Here is a 16,897-nt window from a genome sequence, read left to right as displayed (position 1 = left end):
TGATGCCCACCTTGGGGACAGAGCCTGGCTTCGGGCCCTGACGAGCTTCCTCCCTTTGAGGGCCCCGAGTCAGCCCCGGGCGTGTGGTGGGGGAGAATGAAGATCCCAGGTAGGCACAGGGAGAATGAAGACAAGGGCTATCATGTACAGAAAAGTTTTATTGGAAATTTCTCGAGAATATGATTGAAAGTACAGCTCTATGTGGTCACACCGGTAAGGGGCGAGGGAGGATTCTCCTCTCCAGGCTGAGCTGTGTCCGACCTCCGGGAGATGGAGCCAGCCCGAGGCCCACATCCCCTGGCACCAAGCGGGGCTGGCAGATGACGAACACGCCGCCCGCCGTGGCTGGGCTGGCAGCCAGAGCTCTCCTGCAGTTCTGGGGAGCCGCCCCCGAGGGCCCCGAGCTTCTCACTGCCTGCAGAGGGCAGCAGCATCCTCCAGAGCTCCTGGCTGCAACAGCACATTTCCATGCAGGGGCCAAGGGGAAGCTGACCCCGAGGAGCTGGGAGCAGCCGGAAATGGGTCAAGTGCTTCCAAAGTGCCCTCCCCGCTCCAGGCCTTGTGGGGCCGTCCCACACAACCCAAAGCTGGGGTCCCACAGCCTGGGTTGGCTCACCTCTGTTCCCCCATCAGGACGACCTAGGGCCAAGGAGCCTCAAGGTGGGGAAAGCCTGGCTCTGGGGTTCCCATGCCCGCTGTGCCCCTCCTAGTACAGGCCCCAGACCCCACACACCAATCCCCTGCCAGCCCGGGGCAGGGCGTTCCACGCTGCAGCTGCCAACCAAGGCCTGAAGTCACGGACACCAGTCCCTCCATGGGGGCCAAGGCCCGGCAGTGAGAGGCGGTGAACACCCAAAGGGGCCTTGGGCATCTCCCGCCGGTGTGACTCGGCCTCAAGCTCAAAACTTCTGCCCCTCCCAGAAGGGGCAAGAGAGCCCCAGGCGTGCGAGAAGCCGGTGTCCAGCGGGTGGAAGGCGGCAATTCTGGGCAGTAGCAAGTGCTGCCCTGAGGCCACTTCCGGCGTGTCAGAGCATCCTGTGGGGCAGAGGACGACCCGGCCTTCCCAGGCCCACGGCCGGGGTCAAAGGGCCCACATCCAATGCCCTTTAAAAACAATCCCAGCTCTTTTAAAGCAATAAATATTTACTGTTTGATGCTTACTTCTAAGCACAGAGCAGCAGCGGGAGGGGGAGGGGCGGAGGAAGTCCTGGCTTCTGACTCGCAGCGACACGGCCCTGGCTGAGGAGGGCGCCCGGGTGCCGTGGGCCTCGGGGGGCAGGAGCGAGGCCCGCGGGGGCTGTGGCCCTCGGAGCAGTCCGGCGCAGCCTGGCCCAGCTCACCTGAAGGGCGGCCAGGCCCTGGGCAGAGAAGGCGCCCTCCTCCTTCCCAGCCCGTGGCCCATGGGCGTTCCTGCCGGGCTTCCTTATTCCCGGGTCCCGGTGGTAGGGCCGTCATCCCTGGTGTGGGCCTGATCTCGAGGAGGCTGGATCCGTGGTCGGACAGGCAAGGCTGGAGGGCGCTGTGCGGTGAAGAGCATGGCTATGGTGGCTGGCTCTGCTCAGGGGGGAGGGGGGGCGGCGAGCCCCCTCTTCCGCCGGCGGGCCTTTCTCCTGGCCCTTCGGGCAGGTTACAACCCAGAACTCCAACGGGGCAGGGTGGGGCCCTCTTCAACGCCCTGGGTTTAACCAGGAGGAGTCGGAGGCTAAGAAGGGGGAGCCGCTTCCCTCTTGCCTTCCACCTCCTGACCTGGATTGAAGCTGAATAAATAAGATGAGAGAAGGGGGGGATGGTGTCTGGCCTCGGGGTGTCCAGGAAGGGGGCTGCTGATGCTGCTGAGGGCTGGGGAGGGTGCTGGCTTCTCTAGAGGGTCTCTACAAAGGCATCGAACTCTTTGACATTCTTCTCATGCACGGCCAGTTTTTCTGGGAGCGAGTCCTGAAAAGGAAGAGGTGAGATCAGGAGCGCTCACGGCCTGCAGCTGCCACGGAGTCCTGGGTCGGGGGCCCAGGGTTGCTCCAAGGAAGGGGGCAGGCTGCAGGACTGTCACCCTAACCCCCGACTCCATGCAGTCCCCTGGGGGCATGAAGCCCTCCAGCTGCCTAAGGACCAGTGGGGAAGGGTCTGGCAGGGCCTGGAGGGGGGTACAGCCATTCAGCTTCCTGTTGGGAAACCTCACTTGCAGTCCCAGAATCCTCCATTACCTCAGGAAGCCATCTCTCCCAGGGTGGGGAGGGGCGGCTCTGACAAATATACTTCTGTGTGGGAATCTGCGTAACCGGGCTTCCTGGAAAGCCGGCCGTCTCCAAATTTAAACCGCTAAATGTAGAGCGCGGTGTCTTAGAGAAGGGGGGACAGACGCCCACGCAAGCCTGCAGGCCTTGGGGGGAAGGGGCGGATGCGCCCAGCATGACCTGGGCTCCCTGCTCTTCTCCCACATCCGGGGGTGCAGGCCCTCCGGGACAGGCTCTAGGGGAACCAGGATGGGTTAAGACGTCCCTACCAGGTCCTCGGCCATGGACTGGGCTCCGATGTCGATGGAGAGGCTGCTCAGCTGAGGGGGGTTCTGAAACTCCCGGTAGAAGGTCCCCAAGTCCATGGGCAGAATGTCATCCTTTGAGAAGGCGGGCTTCTGGGAAAACACAAGCCGGAGGCACGGGGTCAGCGGGGTCAGCTCTCCCCTCGAGGGGAAAGCCCCGGCTTTCAAGAGCTTGCTCCTTTTAACCCTGACGCCATCAGCTTGAGCGTGACTGAACAGAGCCCATGGTTGAGTGCTCGGATTTCCTTAGGGAGAAAAGCCCAGAGACCAGGCCAGGGATCCACCTTTGCTAATCTCAGGTGTTGGGGGTCTCCCTGGCCCCTCAGAAATGGGCGTCTGCGGCACCCTGGGTCAGTCCCGTACTTGCCACCAGCAGCAATCCTGGATATTCCTGTGAATTCTCAGTGCCCCCGGGGGGGGGGTTCCAGACTGAGCGGTCAATCACTAGCTGGGACAGCCTCTGGCCCCCCTCCCAAAGAGCAGCTTCCCAACCTGCCCCATGGCTGGAGGGGAGAACGCTTCTGCTTCCAATTGCCCCCATCCCATCTACCCAGGACTTGGCGTCCCTCCCCCTGCCCAAGGGAACCGAGGCTTTTCAAGCCCTGTCGACTGGGGCCATCACAGGTGGGGGGCAGAGGGCACAAGGGGGGGGGGGGCCCGCAACTCACAAAGTCGACCATGACAAAGTCGTCGTGCGTGTTTCCGCTGCTGCCGCCGCTGGACCCATCAGAGTGTAAGCTGCCCTGGAGAGGAGACTCGGTGTCCGGGGAGTCCGGAGGATGGACCTGCTCGTGGAAGCGCAGAGCTTGTGTTTCAGTGACCGCCTCGGTCTTGGCTGGGACCTCAGCCTGGCGTGCCAGGAGCCGCTCCCCGGGCAGGCAGTGAGGGCCACAGGACAGGGAGAGCCCTCCTCCATCCCCCCGAGCTTTTTAGGGGCAGACTCACCATGGGATCATTATCCTCTGGCTCAAAGTTCTTGGGAGCAAACATGGCAAAGGGGATGTCCAGGTTGGTCATTGTTACCTGCAAAGGCACCAGAGAAAAGGGTTAGTGTCCATGCCCCCAGAGAGGCAGGAGCCAGGGGGTCAGTTGTTACTCAGGGCCTGGGACCAAGCTCGGGGCTGGAAAAGGCACCAGGGCTGAGGCCCCGCACTCTGGCTGCCCCTTCCCCGCGCTGCCAGTGAGCGCTCTTCCACAGCTGGAAGCTTCCCTGGGGAGTGGGGGTGGGGTGGGGGCTGGAAGAATCACCTGATCCACCGAGTTGTTGACCAGCGCTCCCACTTTGCGCACCAGGAGGGCCTCCAAGACATCGTGGGGGGAGCCCCGGCCTTCGCTGCTGTTGGACACGGTCTCAGTGTCTTCGCTGGGGGAGGAGACAAGAGTTGGCTGCGTCTCGGGCTCCGCAGCGGCTCCCCGCCCCCCCACTGGCCCCCCCCCCCGAATTAAGCTGCCTTGTGGCCATGGTAAATGCACCGGGAAGGCTTGGGCAGCACCAACTGTCTCTTGTATGGTCAAGCCAATTTTTAGGCGGTTTTCTCCTCTCCTTTGTATTATCTACGGCTAGTTAGCGTGTGCCAGGTTTTTCCTGAGACCACCTATGGCCCAGCTACCGCCACACACAGCTGTGCTCATGGCAAACCTGGAGCCTGGGTCTGAGGCCCAGATCAGGTTATGGAGAACCGTCAGCAGTCCCTCCACCTCGGGAGCCGGTTAGACTTCCCACGCTCCCCACCTGTTGTAGGGCTCAGGTAAACGAGTCCTTCAAGAACTGAGGACAGAGCCAGCGGAAGAACACAGGGCCCAAGGAAAGTACTGGGAGAAGTTTTCTTCACTGAAAGGGTGTGAGGAGAGGGGAGTGTTTCCTTCTTACAAATCCATTCTTGATCTCTTAAAAGAGATTTTTTTCTTAAATAGTTCTATTCATTAACTATTCAATAACTATTCATTAATTTGAAGAAAACAAGAAACAAAGGTTCCTTTCTCCACAGCTGAACCCAGGGCCAGGGAACGGCTGCCTCTCCCAGGCCTCCCACTGGGGGCTCCGGGGACCCATTCAGGAGCCATTCCTGCTTGGAACGTGGGCCCAAGTGGGAAGAGCTCAAGGGTGGGGGGCTGGAAGCCTCCCCAAGGAGGCCCAGGGGACACGGGCTCACCTGCTAGAAGGAGTGACGATGTAGTGGGCGCCATCCGACGGGGTACAGGTGGCCATCTTGTCCTGGTCAGCCTGGGTGCCGTGGGCAGGTTGGCTGGGAGCGGGAGGCACCCCACCTTCCTTCCCCGGGACCATTAACTCCAGGGAGGAACAAACAAAGTCTGGTTAGTGATCACGGCACGGCAGGCGGAGGGAAGCCCCCCAAAAGAAGCCTCCGGTCCTGCCCTCAGAACTCAGCTGGAGAAAAAAACAGGGGGATGAAGGGAGAGCGGTTCCCATAGGGAGACGCCTTCCTCCCCTCCCTCGGGTTTCTGTGAGAGGCTTGACCCCAGCCCCAGGACTTCTGGCCCCACATCATTTAGGTCTCCCTTAGGGAGCTCAGTTCTTAGTCCTTCCAAATACTCATGGTGTCCCTGGGTGGCGAAGGGACTCCCCCCACGGCCACAGGGTAAGAAGGGCCATCCTTCCTTCCTGGCTTCAGGGGTACCTGGTGAGGGTGGGCAGCGCTCGAGCCAGCAGCAAAGACCACTGGATGGGCCAGCTCGGCTGATCCAACTCCCAGAGCGGCGGGCTGATAGGAAAGGCGAGAGCTGGCGAGCTAAGCGAGAGAGAGAGACAGCAAAGGGGGTGGGAGGGGAGAAGGGAGAGAAAGGAGAGAGGGAAGCGAGGAGGAAGACAGAACAGGGCAAGTCCCACAGTGTGAGCAGTGCTGAGGACCCACAAAGAAAGCAGAGATGTCCCGAGCCCCAGCCCACCCTCTGGGGGCTGGGCAGAGGGGCCTGAAGTCTAAACAGGTCGGGCCATTTCTTTGTGGAGAAAAAGGTACAGAAACTCGCTTGGGTGGGAGGCTGATCTCTATTTGAAGGGAGCCTGGATTTGTGGGGAGACGCTGCAGGGGTCCCAGCCAGAAGATCAGGCCAAAGGGCTGTCTTAGGCCACTGACATCAGCCAGAGGCCCCCAAATGCTCGGGGGGCTCACTTACAGAGCCCGTCTTTTCACATCTACCTCTCCATGGCCCAGCCCGGAAGGGCTTTTGTTTATACTTTAGAAAGCAAAGATTAGGAGCTATAAATAAGGCTCTGTGTTTGTCAATGGGAGGAGGAGGGCCAAGTGCAAGGTCCTATTTTGGGCCGACGGGGTCTGGATTCCATCCCTTTAAAACCAAACCACCCATTCCAGAACAACAGTCCCATGACTCCCAAGGGACCTCTGAAGAGTACTAAATGGCAGAGAAGAGCAGGTTCTGTGAGCATCCCCTCTCTTCCCGTCATGGACTCACTTGGTGGGAAAAGGCCAGTCCTGCCATGGGGACCCTCAGGGTATCCGTCACCACCGGAGTATGGGTCTGAAAATGGGCCTTACTGACAGTGAACACACACTAGACACAGAAACAGAAGCAACGAGAGAGGAAGAGAAAACAGAGAAGGCCTTGAGAACCCAGGGACAGAGAAGGGACGAGAAGGGCCGTCCCCGAAGCGGACCCATTTCTGAGAGGTGGTTCCGAGCGCAGACCCAAGCCCGGGCCCTTGCCTAGTGCTCCTGGGAGGAAGCTGAGGCCCTCTGGGGAGGAGGCGCCGTGGCCGGCCTCACTGTTCTGGGACACCAGCCCGGGGGCGTGAGCGAGAGGTTCTCCTTCCCTGCATCAGGAGGGGTCCAGGGGCCCAAGCCCCACCTTCCAAGGCCGGGCACCTGGATGGGTCTTGGATGGACCTGAGACACTGCACAACTCAAAGCCTTGAGGAAGGCCGCCCTCCCCCTCCCTTGCCCCCCTTCTTGCCCTTTCTGCGGCTTCTGGAATTATTGCACCCCCTTCTCCCCACAGCAGACCACCCTCTCTCATCTCTCCCACCTCACATGATGATGTCACCACCTCTCCCCAGCTTACTTTCGGACATCTCAGCCCCGTGTCCAGCACGTGCTCTTTCCCTAACTCGTCCCCCATGGCCCCCACTACTCCAGGACACCATCCTCCTGCCCCCTCCCCCCCTCCTCTGAGAGTCCTCATCTGCCCCTCCCAGTCCAAGTGTCTCCCTTCCAACCCTCCCTTCCTCCGACCCTTAGGCTGGCACTACCCCCACAGCCAGGAGTGGGTTCTGCCTTAGCCAGGTCCCCCAGTCCAGTCCATCAGGGATGCTCCTGCTCCTCCCCTCCTCAATAGGCTCCTGTGGCTCCCTATCACTTCCAAGACGAAACACCAAGAGTCTGATTGGGCCTTTGAAGCCTCCTCCAGCCTCGCCAGGCTTCTCGCCCTCCTCCCCAGCAGCGGGCTGGCCGTCTCCCATGCCCTCCCCCCCTGCTCTGGTGACCGGCCCTCCTGGCTCCCTTTAAATTGCAGATGGAGTCCCACTTTCTAGGGGAGCCTCCCTCGAGCCCTCCACACTCCGGGCCTCTCCTGTTACTCATTCCCTGCTTTTCGGCACTTGGCTGCTTTGGTTGCATGAGGACTCCCTCGTTAGAGGGCAAACCCCTTGAGCACAGGGACAGCTTTTCTGCTTGTTTTGTATCCTCAGCACTTAGCAAGGGCCTGGCACACAGTGGGTGCTTAATAAACAAACACCAATAGACTGAAGCCTTCCAACAAGGCGACAAGGGATAAGGAGTCTTCTGGTTCAGCTTTAAAATAAAGCACCTCCATCCATCGTCCAACCCTTGCTCTCACACTGGCTGAGGAGGCAGCGCCTCATTTGGGGCAGGTCTCTCTCGGCCCTGCCGGTCTCAGAGCTGCTCCTCCCCGAAGGGCCCATCATCACCCAGGCTGCAACCAGAGCCAAGCCCAGAGACTCCCCTGCTCCCAGGCGTGGGAGGTGCAGATGCCCTCTCTGCCTTGGTAGGGAACAGACTGAGCCCAAACCGGTTTTTTGAGCAGAGCCACACCCCTGCCAAGCACTACGTAAAGTGCCCGGCTAAACCAGGCTTGCCAAGCTCTTAGACCCAGAGAAAGGCTGACGAGGCTCCACGGGCACCTATTCCCCACCCCCACCCCTGGCCATATGCGGGACTGCCCTGGACGCCTCGCTGCCAAACTGCTGACAGTGCAGTGGGGGTGGGGCGGTAGGGCTGGGGCCATGGAGAGGCTGGAAGAGCAGTGAAGGTCCCTGGGAACAAAGCGGCAGGAGGCTTTCCCAAGCCCTCCAGAGCAGGGAGGGGCAGCACACTCTGGAGCCTGCCTTCGTCCCTTGGCACCCGACCCACACCACAGGTGGAAAAGGGGCTCCTGGTTAATGTGGCCATGCAATGTCCCAAACGGGCGGGCCGAGGCCCTGGGCCTGGCCCCCACCCTGGTCTCCCCTTCTCCCGTCCTCCTACCTGGGATGGGGGGGAGGTGGAGAAGGAGGTGGTGCAGACTTCCTGAGAGTCCTCCACAGAGGGGTAGGCAAGCCCAGGGTCCTCCCCGGCCGTCCTGTGGGCAGAAAGGAAAGCGTTTCCTAGCAGTGGGGGACGGCCTCAGGAGGAACGAAGCCAGGGCTCGTGGGAGGGGAGGGAGGCAGGAGAAGAATCGGCGTCAAGCAGGGAAAAGGGAAGGACAAGTGTCCAGAAATGCTTCCTGGTCAGTGCCTCAGAGAGCTTAAGAGACAAACGAAATTGTGCCAGTCGCTGCCCATGGAGGAGGGCAGAGGGGGCCCGGCAGCCACTGCCTTCTCCTGGCCCTTCTCAGGCCACCGAAGGGCCAGGGCGGGGGTCCTCGTCTGTATGAGCTGTCACTAGGAGACCTCTATTGCGCCACCCCGGGTGTTGTGACACCTCGTGATCCCTACGAAGCCCTGTCACTGGGGGGCCCTGGCTGCTGCCCGGCAGAGCCACTCCCTGCCAGGGGAGGCCACTGACAAGGAACCACCGGGCCCCTGGCCACTGAGACGATCCAAAGCCAGCCCCGGCCCCAGAGGCCCCAGAGGGCGATTCTGCCTGGGGAGGGTCCTGCCCAGCAGCCAACAGAAGGGAAGCCGTGGGACTTTCCCAGGGGCCCCCGATCATCTGTGGGTGCTGCAGGCGGGCCCGGAGCCCTTCTCATGTCCTCACCTGTAGTTGCAGGGGTGCATGGGCGAGGAGCTGGGGTAGGGACGGTCCACAAAATGATCAATGACAATCCCCATGATAGGAGGGGTCCTCTCAAACTGCCTGCAAGGCAACAAGCAGATTGTCTGGGGTTAGTGTTCCTGGCCCTCCCCCGAGCAGCATGCTAGTGGGCTCTATCCTCGGAAGCCTGGGCACTTGACAAATCCGCCACCAAACCGGGGGTTAAGGGTCACTGAGCTACACCATGCAGGCACCTCTACTCTCACGCTCTCTCCTGGAAGAACTGGGGCTTGCCATGGGCCCACATCCCAGAGGAACAACAGAGCCAGGGTGAGCACTGGCTCTCCAGGCTCCTGGAGCCTGCTCACCTGGTAGACATGAAGGCCAGGTTAATTCGGTAGGCACAGGACAGCGTGATGGTGCCCACTGGTGTGCCCACCGTGCCAACGCGGACAGTCTGGAAACCTACAAGAGAAGGAAGGTTAATCTTTCTGACTAGAGACAAGCCACATTTCCTTCTGGTCGGTCCTCAAGTGCCAGGGTTTGCGCGCACACACACACACACACACACACAGTGCAGCCCCTGCTCTCTTTCATACAGGCACCAAACAGCCAAGGACAAGGGAACGTCCATGTTGGAAGGGGCAATGGCTTTAAGGAGGAATGGAGGACGTGGGTGAGAAGGTCTTAACAGTGTTCTGCGGCACAGACATGAGGGGTGGGTGCACACTGAGAAGCTACGGGGGCCGGGCAGACAGAACAGTACCTTCTCCCAAGCCGTTCAACTGGACTTCTCCAAAGTATATCCTGGGGAAAGGAGACAAAGGGATCTGGATGAATCTGGGCTTCTTTCTGAACTGTACCAGATAAAACCACAGGTTCGCAATGGGCGTGGTGGTATCCTGGGGATCGTGGTTAGCGATCGGGAGAGAGACCGGCCCCCCAAGCCTGGCACCTCCCTCTGGGCTGACCCCCCCACCCCGGTCTGTCCTGCACGTGGGAGTCGCTGAAGGTAAGGACTACGTCCCTGTTCTTTGTATCCCTGGCCCTCGGGACAGTGTGGACACTAACTCACCCAAGTCTTAGTCCAGAAACACTCGCCACCTGAAGACAGACCCAGAACCCAGGGCAACTACTCTCCCTTCTCTAGCACAAACTCTCAAACCAGGCATGTGCTGCCCATAGTCACAAACAGCCGCTATTTAAGAATCTCCTCGCACAAGATATGAGCCTGTGTGGCGGCCGAGAGACGGCACTCACACTTTGCAAGCCGTTGTTTGGAAACTATTTTCCAATCCAATGAGATTTCTTATCTGGAAGAAGAGGCTGAACTTCTACAAATCTACAAATCTAGGAACCTCCTTGATTCTGTTAGTCTTAGGACACTGACAACAGCAAAGTCTCGACTCACATGACATTTTAAAAGAAGTGACTTCTTTTCAAGGACATTTAGTAACAGGGTAAATACTTATAAAGAGATGCTAGGTTGTGGTTCTATTTCCCTCACTCTAATGAAGAAGTTACAAGACTTTAAAAGGAACCTCTTCTCTTCTATCCATTAAGCATCTAACCCTGCAATTGTGTTCCTATTCTGCCCTAACTCGGCAAATCCTTTCCACCTTAAGAGTATCAAGATAAATTTCAGTATAGTTCTGCCTGAGAATTTTGGAAGGATTCAACTTAGCAATCATTTAACACTGGAAGAAAACCTGGAGATGCTCATCAGAATAAATGGTGTGCTTCTGCTGGCAACTGGCAGATACTCATATAGACTGCCCAGATGCAAATTCTTTTTAATTTTTCCTATTTTCTCCTTTAATTAAATCTATTTTAAAATTTTATTTAATACTTTTATTTTCTTCCAATTATATTTAAAACAATTTTTAACATTTGTTTTAGAAACTAAGTTCTACGAATCCAACCATTCTGGAGAGTAGTTTGGAACTATGCTCAAAAAGTTATCAAACTGTGCATACCCTTTGATCCAGCAGTGTTACTACTGGGCTTATATCCCAAAGAGATCATAAAGAAGGGAAAGGGACCTGTATGTGCACGAATGTTTGTGGCAGCCCTTTTTGTAGTGGCTAGACACTGGAAACTGAGTGGATGCCCATCAATTGGAGAATGCTGAATAAGTTATGGTATATAAATATTATTGTTCTGTAAGAAATGACCAACAGGATGACTTCAGAAAGGCCTGGAGAGACTTACACGAACTGATGGTGTGAAATGAGCAGGACCGGGAGATCATTATATACTTCAACAACAATACTATATGATGACCAGTTCTGATGGACCTGGCCATCCTCAGCAACGAGATCAACCAAATCATTTCCAATGGAGCAGTAATGAACTGAACCAGCTACGCCCAGAGAAAGAACTCTGGGTGATGACTAAAAACCATTACATTGAACTCCCAATCCCTATATTTTTGCCCACCTGCATTTTTGATTTCCTTCACAAGCTATTGTACAATATTTCAGAGTCCGATTGTTTTTGTACAGCAAAATAACGTTTTGGTCATGTATACTTATTGTGTATCTAATTTATATTTTAATATATTTAACACCTACTGGTCATCCTGCCATCTGGGGGAGGGGGTGGGGGGGTAAGAGGTGAAAAATTGGAACAAGAGGTTTGGCAATTGTTAATGCTGTAAAGTTACCCATGCATATAACCTGTAAATAAAAGGCTATTAAATAAATAAAAAATTAAATTAAATTAAATTAAAAAAAAAAAAAGAAACTAAGTTCCAGATTCTATGCCTTATCCCCATCCCACATTAAGAAAGCACATGTGAAATGATGCAAAACATTTCCATAAAAATCACATTGTGAAAACAGATTTCCCCACCAAAAAACAAAAACAAAAACTAACAACCCCCCCCCCCCCCAAAAAAAAAAACTCTCAAGAAAAATAAAGTTAAAAAAAAAAAAAAAGAATACACTTCCATCTGTATTCAGACACAATTCTTTCTCTGGATATGGATAAGATTTTTCATCACAAGTCCTTCAGAGTAGTCATGGATCATTGTCCTGATGAAAATAGCAAAGCCAGACACTACTTTTATTTTTATTGTTTTTCCTGAGGCAATTGGGATTAAGTGACTTGCCAAGGGTCACATAACTAGGAAGTGTTAAGTGTCTGAGGCCACATTTGAACTCTGGTCCTTCTGACTTCAGGGCTGATGCTCTATCCAATACGCCACCTAGCTGCCCTCTGACACTATTTTTAAAGAATTCATAGGGATCCACTCAATTTCAAATTATCTGCCACTACAAGAACGAACTGAAAATCGAGAGTGTGCCTAGCAATTGGGGAATGGCTGAATAAATCGTGGTAGATGAATGTGATTGAACACTATTGTGTCACAAGAAATGACAGAGGATGCTCTCAGAAAAACCTGCATTTACACGAATGGATACAAAGTGAAACGAGCAGAACCAGGACAACGTTGTACACAGTAAACGCAATGCTGCATGATAATTAACTATGAGAGACTTAGCTATTCTCAGCATACAATGATCTAAGATAATTATGAAGGACTTATGATGGATCCCTGTGGGTCTCCTAACTCTTTTATGTGTTTATTTCACTAAATATTCCCCAACTGCATTTTACTCTGGCCCAGCTGCACCTGGAGTGTTACTACCCATGCAAGAGATTCTGGTCTAGACCAGCTGTTTTCAAGCTGTCTCCAATTGGGAACCTTTGGTACCAAGGTTTTGGGACAAAAATGGAGGCAGAAATGGTGCTGTTCTAGTAGATACTTGGCTACTGACTGGGGAATGGCTGAACGAGCTGTGGTTCATGAATGTAACAGAATATCTCTGGGCTGTGGTTCCAGCACCAAAGTGGGCCCGGGGGAGGAAGGAGCAAAAGCAGTAGGAACTCCCTATGAATGCTAGGTGGGCTATGAGACACAAGCTGGGTTTGGAGACGTCCGGCTTGTGGGCGAGGACAATGTGGTGGCCACGTTCTCGCTCCAGAACCCACATGGGGAGGAATCCCGAGCACTCGATCCCCTTTACCTGTAGAGTATGACATATTCACGGCCCTGTTTTCTGGAGAGTCGATAAGCTGGTGTCACTCTAGTGATAGCAAGCAGAGACTTCAGCAGTAATGACAGCCTATTGTACACAGTGTAGGAAACTTTAATTTCTTTGTCGCACCTGGGCAGGAGCATTGAGAAGGGGGGTTAGTTTGTTCCCATTCCAACCAGGAGAAAGTTTGTATGGAAGGAGACACATTAAACAGGTCGGGGGAAGGGGTGAGAGGGAGGTGTGAGATGGACTTGGGAATGTTCCCAAGAAATGGAAAATGGAGCCCATTCCCAAGTTCATCTTGCCCACCACCCCCTCCTCTCTGCATCCCCCATTTCCCCACCCCCAGCTGTTTTAAGTTCTCTGAATCTACCTTTTGTTTGAAGGCTATCCCTTTTTCAGTTTCACACCCAGTGGTAGTTGGAGAATCAAATGCTACAAATAGGGAAAGTCTTTCTTAACTTCCTGATCAGCGCACCGGGCTGAGGCTGGTAAGAGAAGTCAGGAAGCAGAAGAGGCTTCCTCGAACACCCGCCCCGACAATCCTTAGCACAGATCCCTGAGTTTAACTGTACAGATCAGAGATGCTTCTATCTCACGGAGGGGGACATCGGAGCTGCCTGGACCAGCAGCTAAGCTGCAAGAGAGCAGGCTGCTCGTGGGAGCTTAATCTGTAACTTCAATGTGAAGATAATTTTCCATTATAAAATAAGCCCACGTACATCTCGGACATATTGATGAAATTGCTTTACACCTCATATTTAATTATTTTTTCTTTAAAGTTTTAGACAGGAACTTGGCTGGCCAACTCTTAAAGGAAAAGAAACAAAAGGGAAAATCCTAGTACCCCATGTATCTATTTTAACAGGAAGATCATATGGCAAAATTACTGGATATGTCACACAAAGGACAGACAAAAGAAGTATTCAGGGAATAAGAGCCCCAAGGGATTTCATCAGAATGTTACCTGTTCTTTTGGGAAAACAAAACAACCCTCCCTCTACCCCCGTCCTTCTCTTGTGAAAAGGAAGTCTCCCTGGAGGGGTCCTTCCCTTGGCAGGCCTGGCATGTGATGAGCCACAGCCTGGGAATCTCTCCAGTACAGTGCTCTCTCTTCTCACATAACCCCCAAGACTCCTGAATCGGAAAACACACTTACTTTTCATTCATTTCCAGACACCAAATTTCTAGTTCCATGGAATCTCCCTGTAAATAATGGAGAATATCCGTCACTTTCCCAGTTACCTGAAAAAATATGCTACTAACTCTAGACAGACAGACAGAGATACAGCCTCTGCCCCCCCCCCCCCTTCCCCCAATTTGCCTAGAACTAAGACTTGAACCCAATGGGCATGAAGAAGGGGGTAAAGATGGAACTGACAGCCTTTCAATCCCACTAACAAAGAAAGAATACTTTGTTTTATTTGCTCTATGTAATATTCAATTTACCACCGATTGGGAGAGTTACATAAACATTAGCAAACCTTTTTTTTTTTTTAAAAAGGAGCTCAATGAGGAACAAGGAAAGATGCTCAGGTTTAGGAGTGAGCCTGGCTTTTAGTTTTAGGTAAGTGTGAGGAGCAGCATTAGTTTTAGATGAAGCACAAAATTTTCATGCTCTCATTTTGAAAATAGGGAGCTTTCCCAATGAGTCAAGTGGTAACAGATTCCCAGACTTTCACCCAGGATCCAAGATAAGAGGAAAGGCTATGTCTTGAGATCCAAAATACAGTGTGTACCCAACATGGCTACCCTACAGGGGAGACACAACTACGACAGTTTAACGGATACCAAGGAAGATGATGGCATTTATATGGCTTTAAAGGTGGCAAAGTACTTTGGAGACATGATCACGTTTGATCTGTGAGGTAAGAGCTATCAGGACCCAGAGTAACTCTGCTGGTCAGAGGGCAACTCTGGGGCCTTCTCCCTGCTCTAGTGAGCTATGCGTCCCTATGGATAAGGCTGGAGCCAGGGGAACCTAGTCCCTGCACACAAGAGAAGCAACCCTCGTCTCCTTAGGCCCTGAGCTGCCCAAGGTTGTGTAGCTCAGTTGCCTCATCACCTCTGAAGTCTTGAGTGAGATTTCCACACACATCGACCTCCCCACGGCGGGCAGCTGCCCTGCCAGTGCTTTCTTGGCTTCATGGGTGACCTCTGGGATGTCCTTGATGGCCAAGTTGAACTGCAAAAAGAATGGGATCGTTTTTCTTGTTAAAGCCTCAGGGACTCTTCCTCAAAGGAGATGGTAGGCATGTCAAATAAGTTTTGCTGCTACAGTCAGGGAGCAGACATTTTCTCTTTGCATTAAGTGGAAGCCCCACTAAAGCCTCCCTCTCTTCTCCTTGTCCAAACCTCCTTTGTCTTCAGCTACAAGAAGCCAAGAACCAAAGCCAAGACTAGAGCACAGAGCGGAACGGGCTTTGCTTTGTTCAGTCAGTGGCCCCAGATCCCGGCTCCCTAAGACTGCAGAGCATCTGTAGTGTACTGAAGAATACTTTCAGACTACTTTTTGTGGAAAGAGACCACACAATCTTATAAATAATAATAATAATAAAAAGGCTTTACCCAGTCAGATCCCGTTGGGGAAGATGAGGAACGAGTACAAATCTTCTCTCCCAGACGTGCCTGGACTATCACTTGGACTGTCTGCAGAGACAAATAAAAGCCCCAAAGGTGCCTGCTTAAAGCTTTTAAAGGTCTTTATGTAACAATCTGGCTCCTGCTAAGACAGGTGTTAGTAGGCCAGGCTAAACTAAGAAAGGGATGACTAGCGCACAGAAGGCCCAAGGACAGAAGGGAGAGAATGCTGACCTGCATAAGAAAAGGGTCTAATGCCAGCCAGTGGAAATGCCCATAGTTTGCCAGTCTGAAGAAAGCAACATTCTCACATGGCAGATGGAAAGCTGCATATGGTGGCTATGGTTTTCCCAAGAATACAAGCCCGATTATGGATGTGATTGCGTACTGCCATGAACTCAGGCAGTCTTGAACCAGAAAGCGTTGCAGTCACACAGGTATAACCAGATGGCAAAAGCTCCCAAACTATTTCTGAACCAGATTTCATATTGTCTGGATTGGCCGAGCACAGCAGTAATGAGAGAACTTCACATGAGAGTTCAGGAAACACGCTTTGCACAGATTTCAACATTTAGTTTAAAAATCCCTATTGGCCAGGAAGTGAAAAAAATGGGCAAGGCAGGGGGAGTATGTCTAAAAGATGTTCATGGTTATTACTCAACACTCGTGTTCCCTCCCACCCCATGGGAACATGCTGTGCCAAGAAATGGGCCTTTATAGCCTGACATTTCTGCTGACGAACGGCCTTGTGCTGCGCGGCCCCCACTGAGCAAGTACCAGTGGGAAATTGGAAGCGACTTCCCAGCTACTCCCCCAGACCATCTCAGTTTGGTTCACAAGAGACAGAACTTACGCCAGTACCCCCTCAAATGGGCAAGCCGCAAGCTGTCATGCACCGTGCATTTCAAAAGACTGTACCTAAGGGGGAGAAGCCCGGAAGTGATTTCTAAGGGGTCTAGGGATAGAGGAAGAAAGAACACATCACCTACCTTCAGGGCAAAAAACTTGATGAACTTGTCCAAGTCCTTCCTGTCCTGGGAACTGAGATCAGTGTCCATGGCATACACAAATCTGAAACAGATAACACCCAAAGCAGCATGACATCCATGTCTGAATACTAGTGCCATCAGGTCCCCTATGGAAAGTGCCATGTACCAAGTGTCTGCCCAGGAAAGCAGGAGGTGAGGAACGGAGGGCTTGGATTAGCTGATGACAATAAAAGGGAAAAGCCACCCTTTATTTGTGAGGGGCTACCCCCTTCCGAGACACCTTCCCTGCAGCAGAGCCCACCAAAGAAGGGCAGTTCAACAGCAGAAACCTCCACCCTAACCGTGTCGGACCCACCATGGGCCGGGCCCATAGCCCACTTTCCCCCTCTCTCATAAATCTACTTTGCAGAAGGACAGCCTTGCACCACCCATCAATCTGGTGCACAGACGACAAGAAGACCTGGTCTTCTATTCTCCCTGACAAAGGTGGAACGTCAAAATTTGCTAGAAATACAGAAACACCCCAGCCTGCCTCTTATGCCGAGTGAACCTGAGTTAAAAAGGGCTATGAGATTTCTATAA

General features: G+C 53.6%; 1 protein-coding gene across 7 annotated transcripts in view; it reads right to left on the bottom strand.

Moving 5' to 3' along the window:
- Positions 1-140: 140 nt before the first annotated feature.
- The window catches only part of ATG13 (autophagy related 13), a 31,418-nt gene continuing 14,661 nt past the window's right edge, over positions 141-16,897 (bottom strand). For 4 of the 7 annotated variants that reach the window (XM_031943022.1, XM_031943024.1, XM_031943029.1 and 1 more), the window contains exons 2-18: positions 16,316-16,397; positions 15,315-15,395; positions 14,812-14,931; positions 13,906-13,952; positions 12,735-12,875; positions 9,470-9,510; positions 9,072-9,168; positions 8,707-8,805; positions 7,996-8,089; positions 5,969-6,067; positions 5,176-5,286; positions 4,690-4,826; positions 3,785-3,899; positions 3,482-3,559; positions 3,205-3,321; positions 2,501-2,629; positions 141-1,935 (exon numbers count right to left, since the gene is read on the bottom strand). In XM_031943022.1, the coding sequence (XP_031798882.1) occupies positions 1,861-1,935; positions 2,501-2,629; positions 3,205-3,321; positions 3,482-3,559; positions 3,785-3,899; positions 4,690-4,826; positions 5,176-5,286; positions 5,969-6,067; positions 7,996-8,089; positions 8,707-8,805; positions 9,072-9,168; positions 9,470-9,510; positions 12,735-12,875; positions 13,906-13,952; positions 14,812-14,931; positions 15,315-15,395; positions 16,316-16,384 (1,650 nt within the window). In that variant the 5' untranslated portion in view covers positions 16,385-16,397 and the 3' untranslated portion in view covers positions 141-1,860. The remainder of the gene's footprint in view (positions 1,936-2,500; positions 2,630-3,204; positions 3,322-3,481; positions 3,560-3,784; positions 3,900-4,689; positions 4,827-5,175; positions 5,287-5,968; positions 6,068-7,995; positions 8,090-8,706; positions 8,806-9,071; positions 9,169-9,469; positions 9,511-12,734; positions 12,876-13,905; positions 13,953-14,811; positions 14,932-15,314; positions 15,396-16,315; positions 16,398-16,897) is intronic. The other 3 variants (XM_031943027.1, XM_031943026.1, XM_031943028.1) reach the window with 3 other exon arrangements.

Source organism: Sarcophilus harrisii, chromosome 6 (assembly GCF_902635505.1).
Source record: "Sarcophilus harrisii chromosome 6, mSarHar1.11, whole genome shotgun sequence".
In the NCBI taxonomy this organism is placed as follows: domain Eukaryota; kingdom Metazoa; phylum Chordata; class Mammalia; order Dasyuromorphia; family Dasyuridae; genus Sarcophilus; species Sarcophilus harrisii.
The sequence above is the reverse complement of the archived record's forward strand: the minus strand, read 5'-3'. Positions and strand labels throughout refer to the sequence as shown.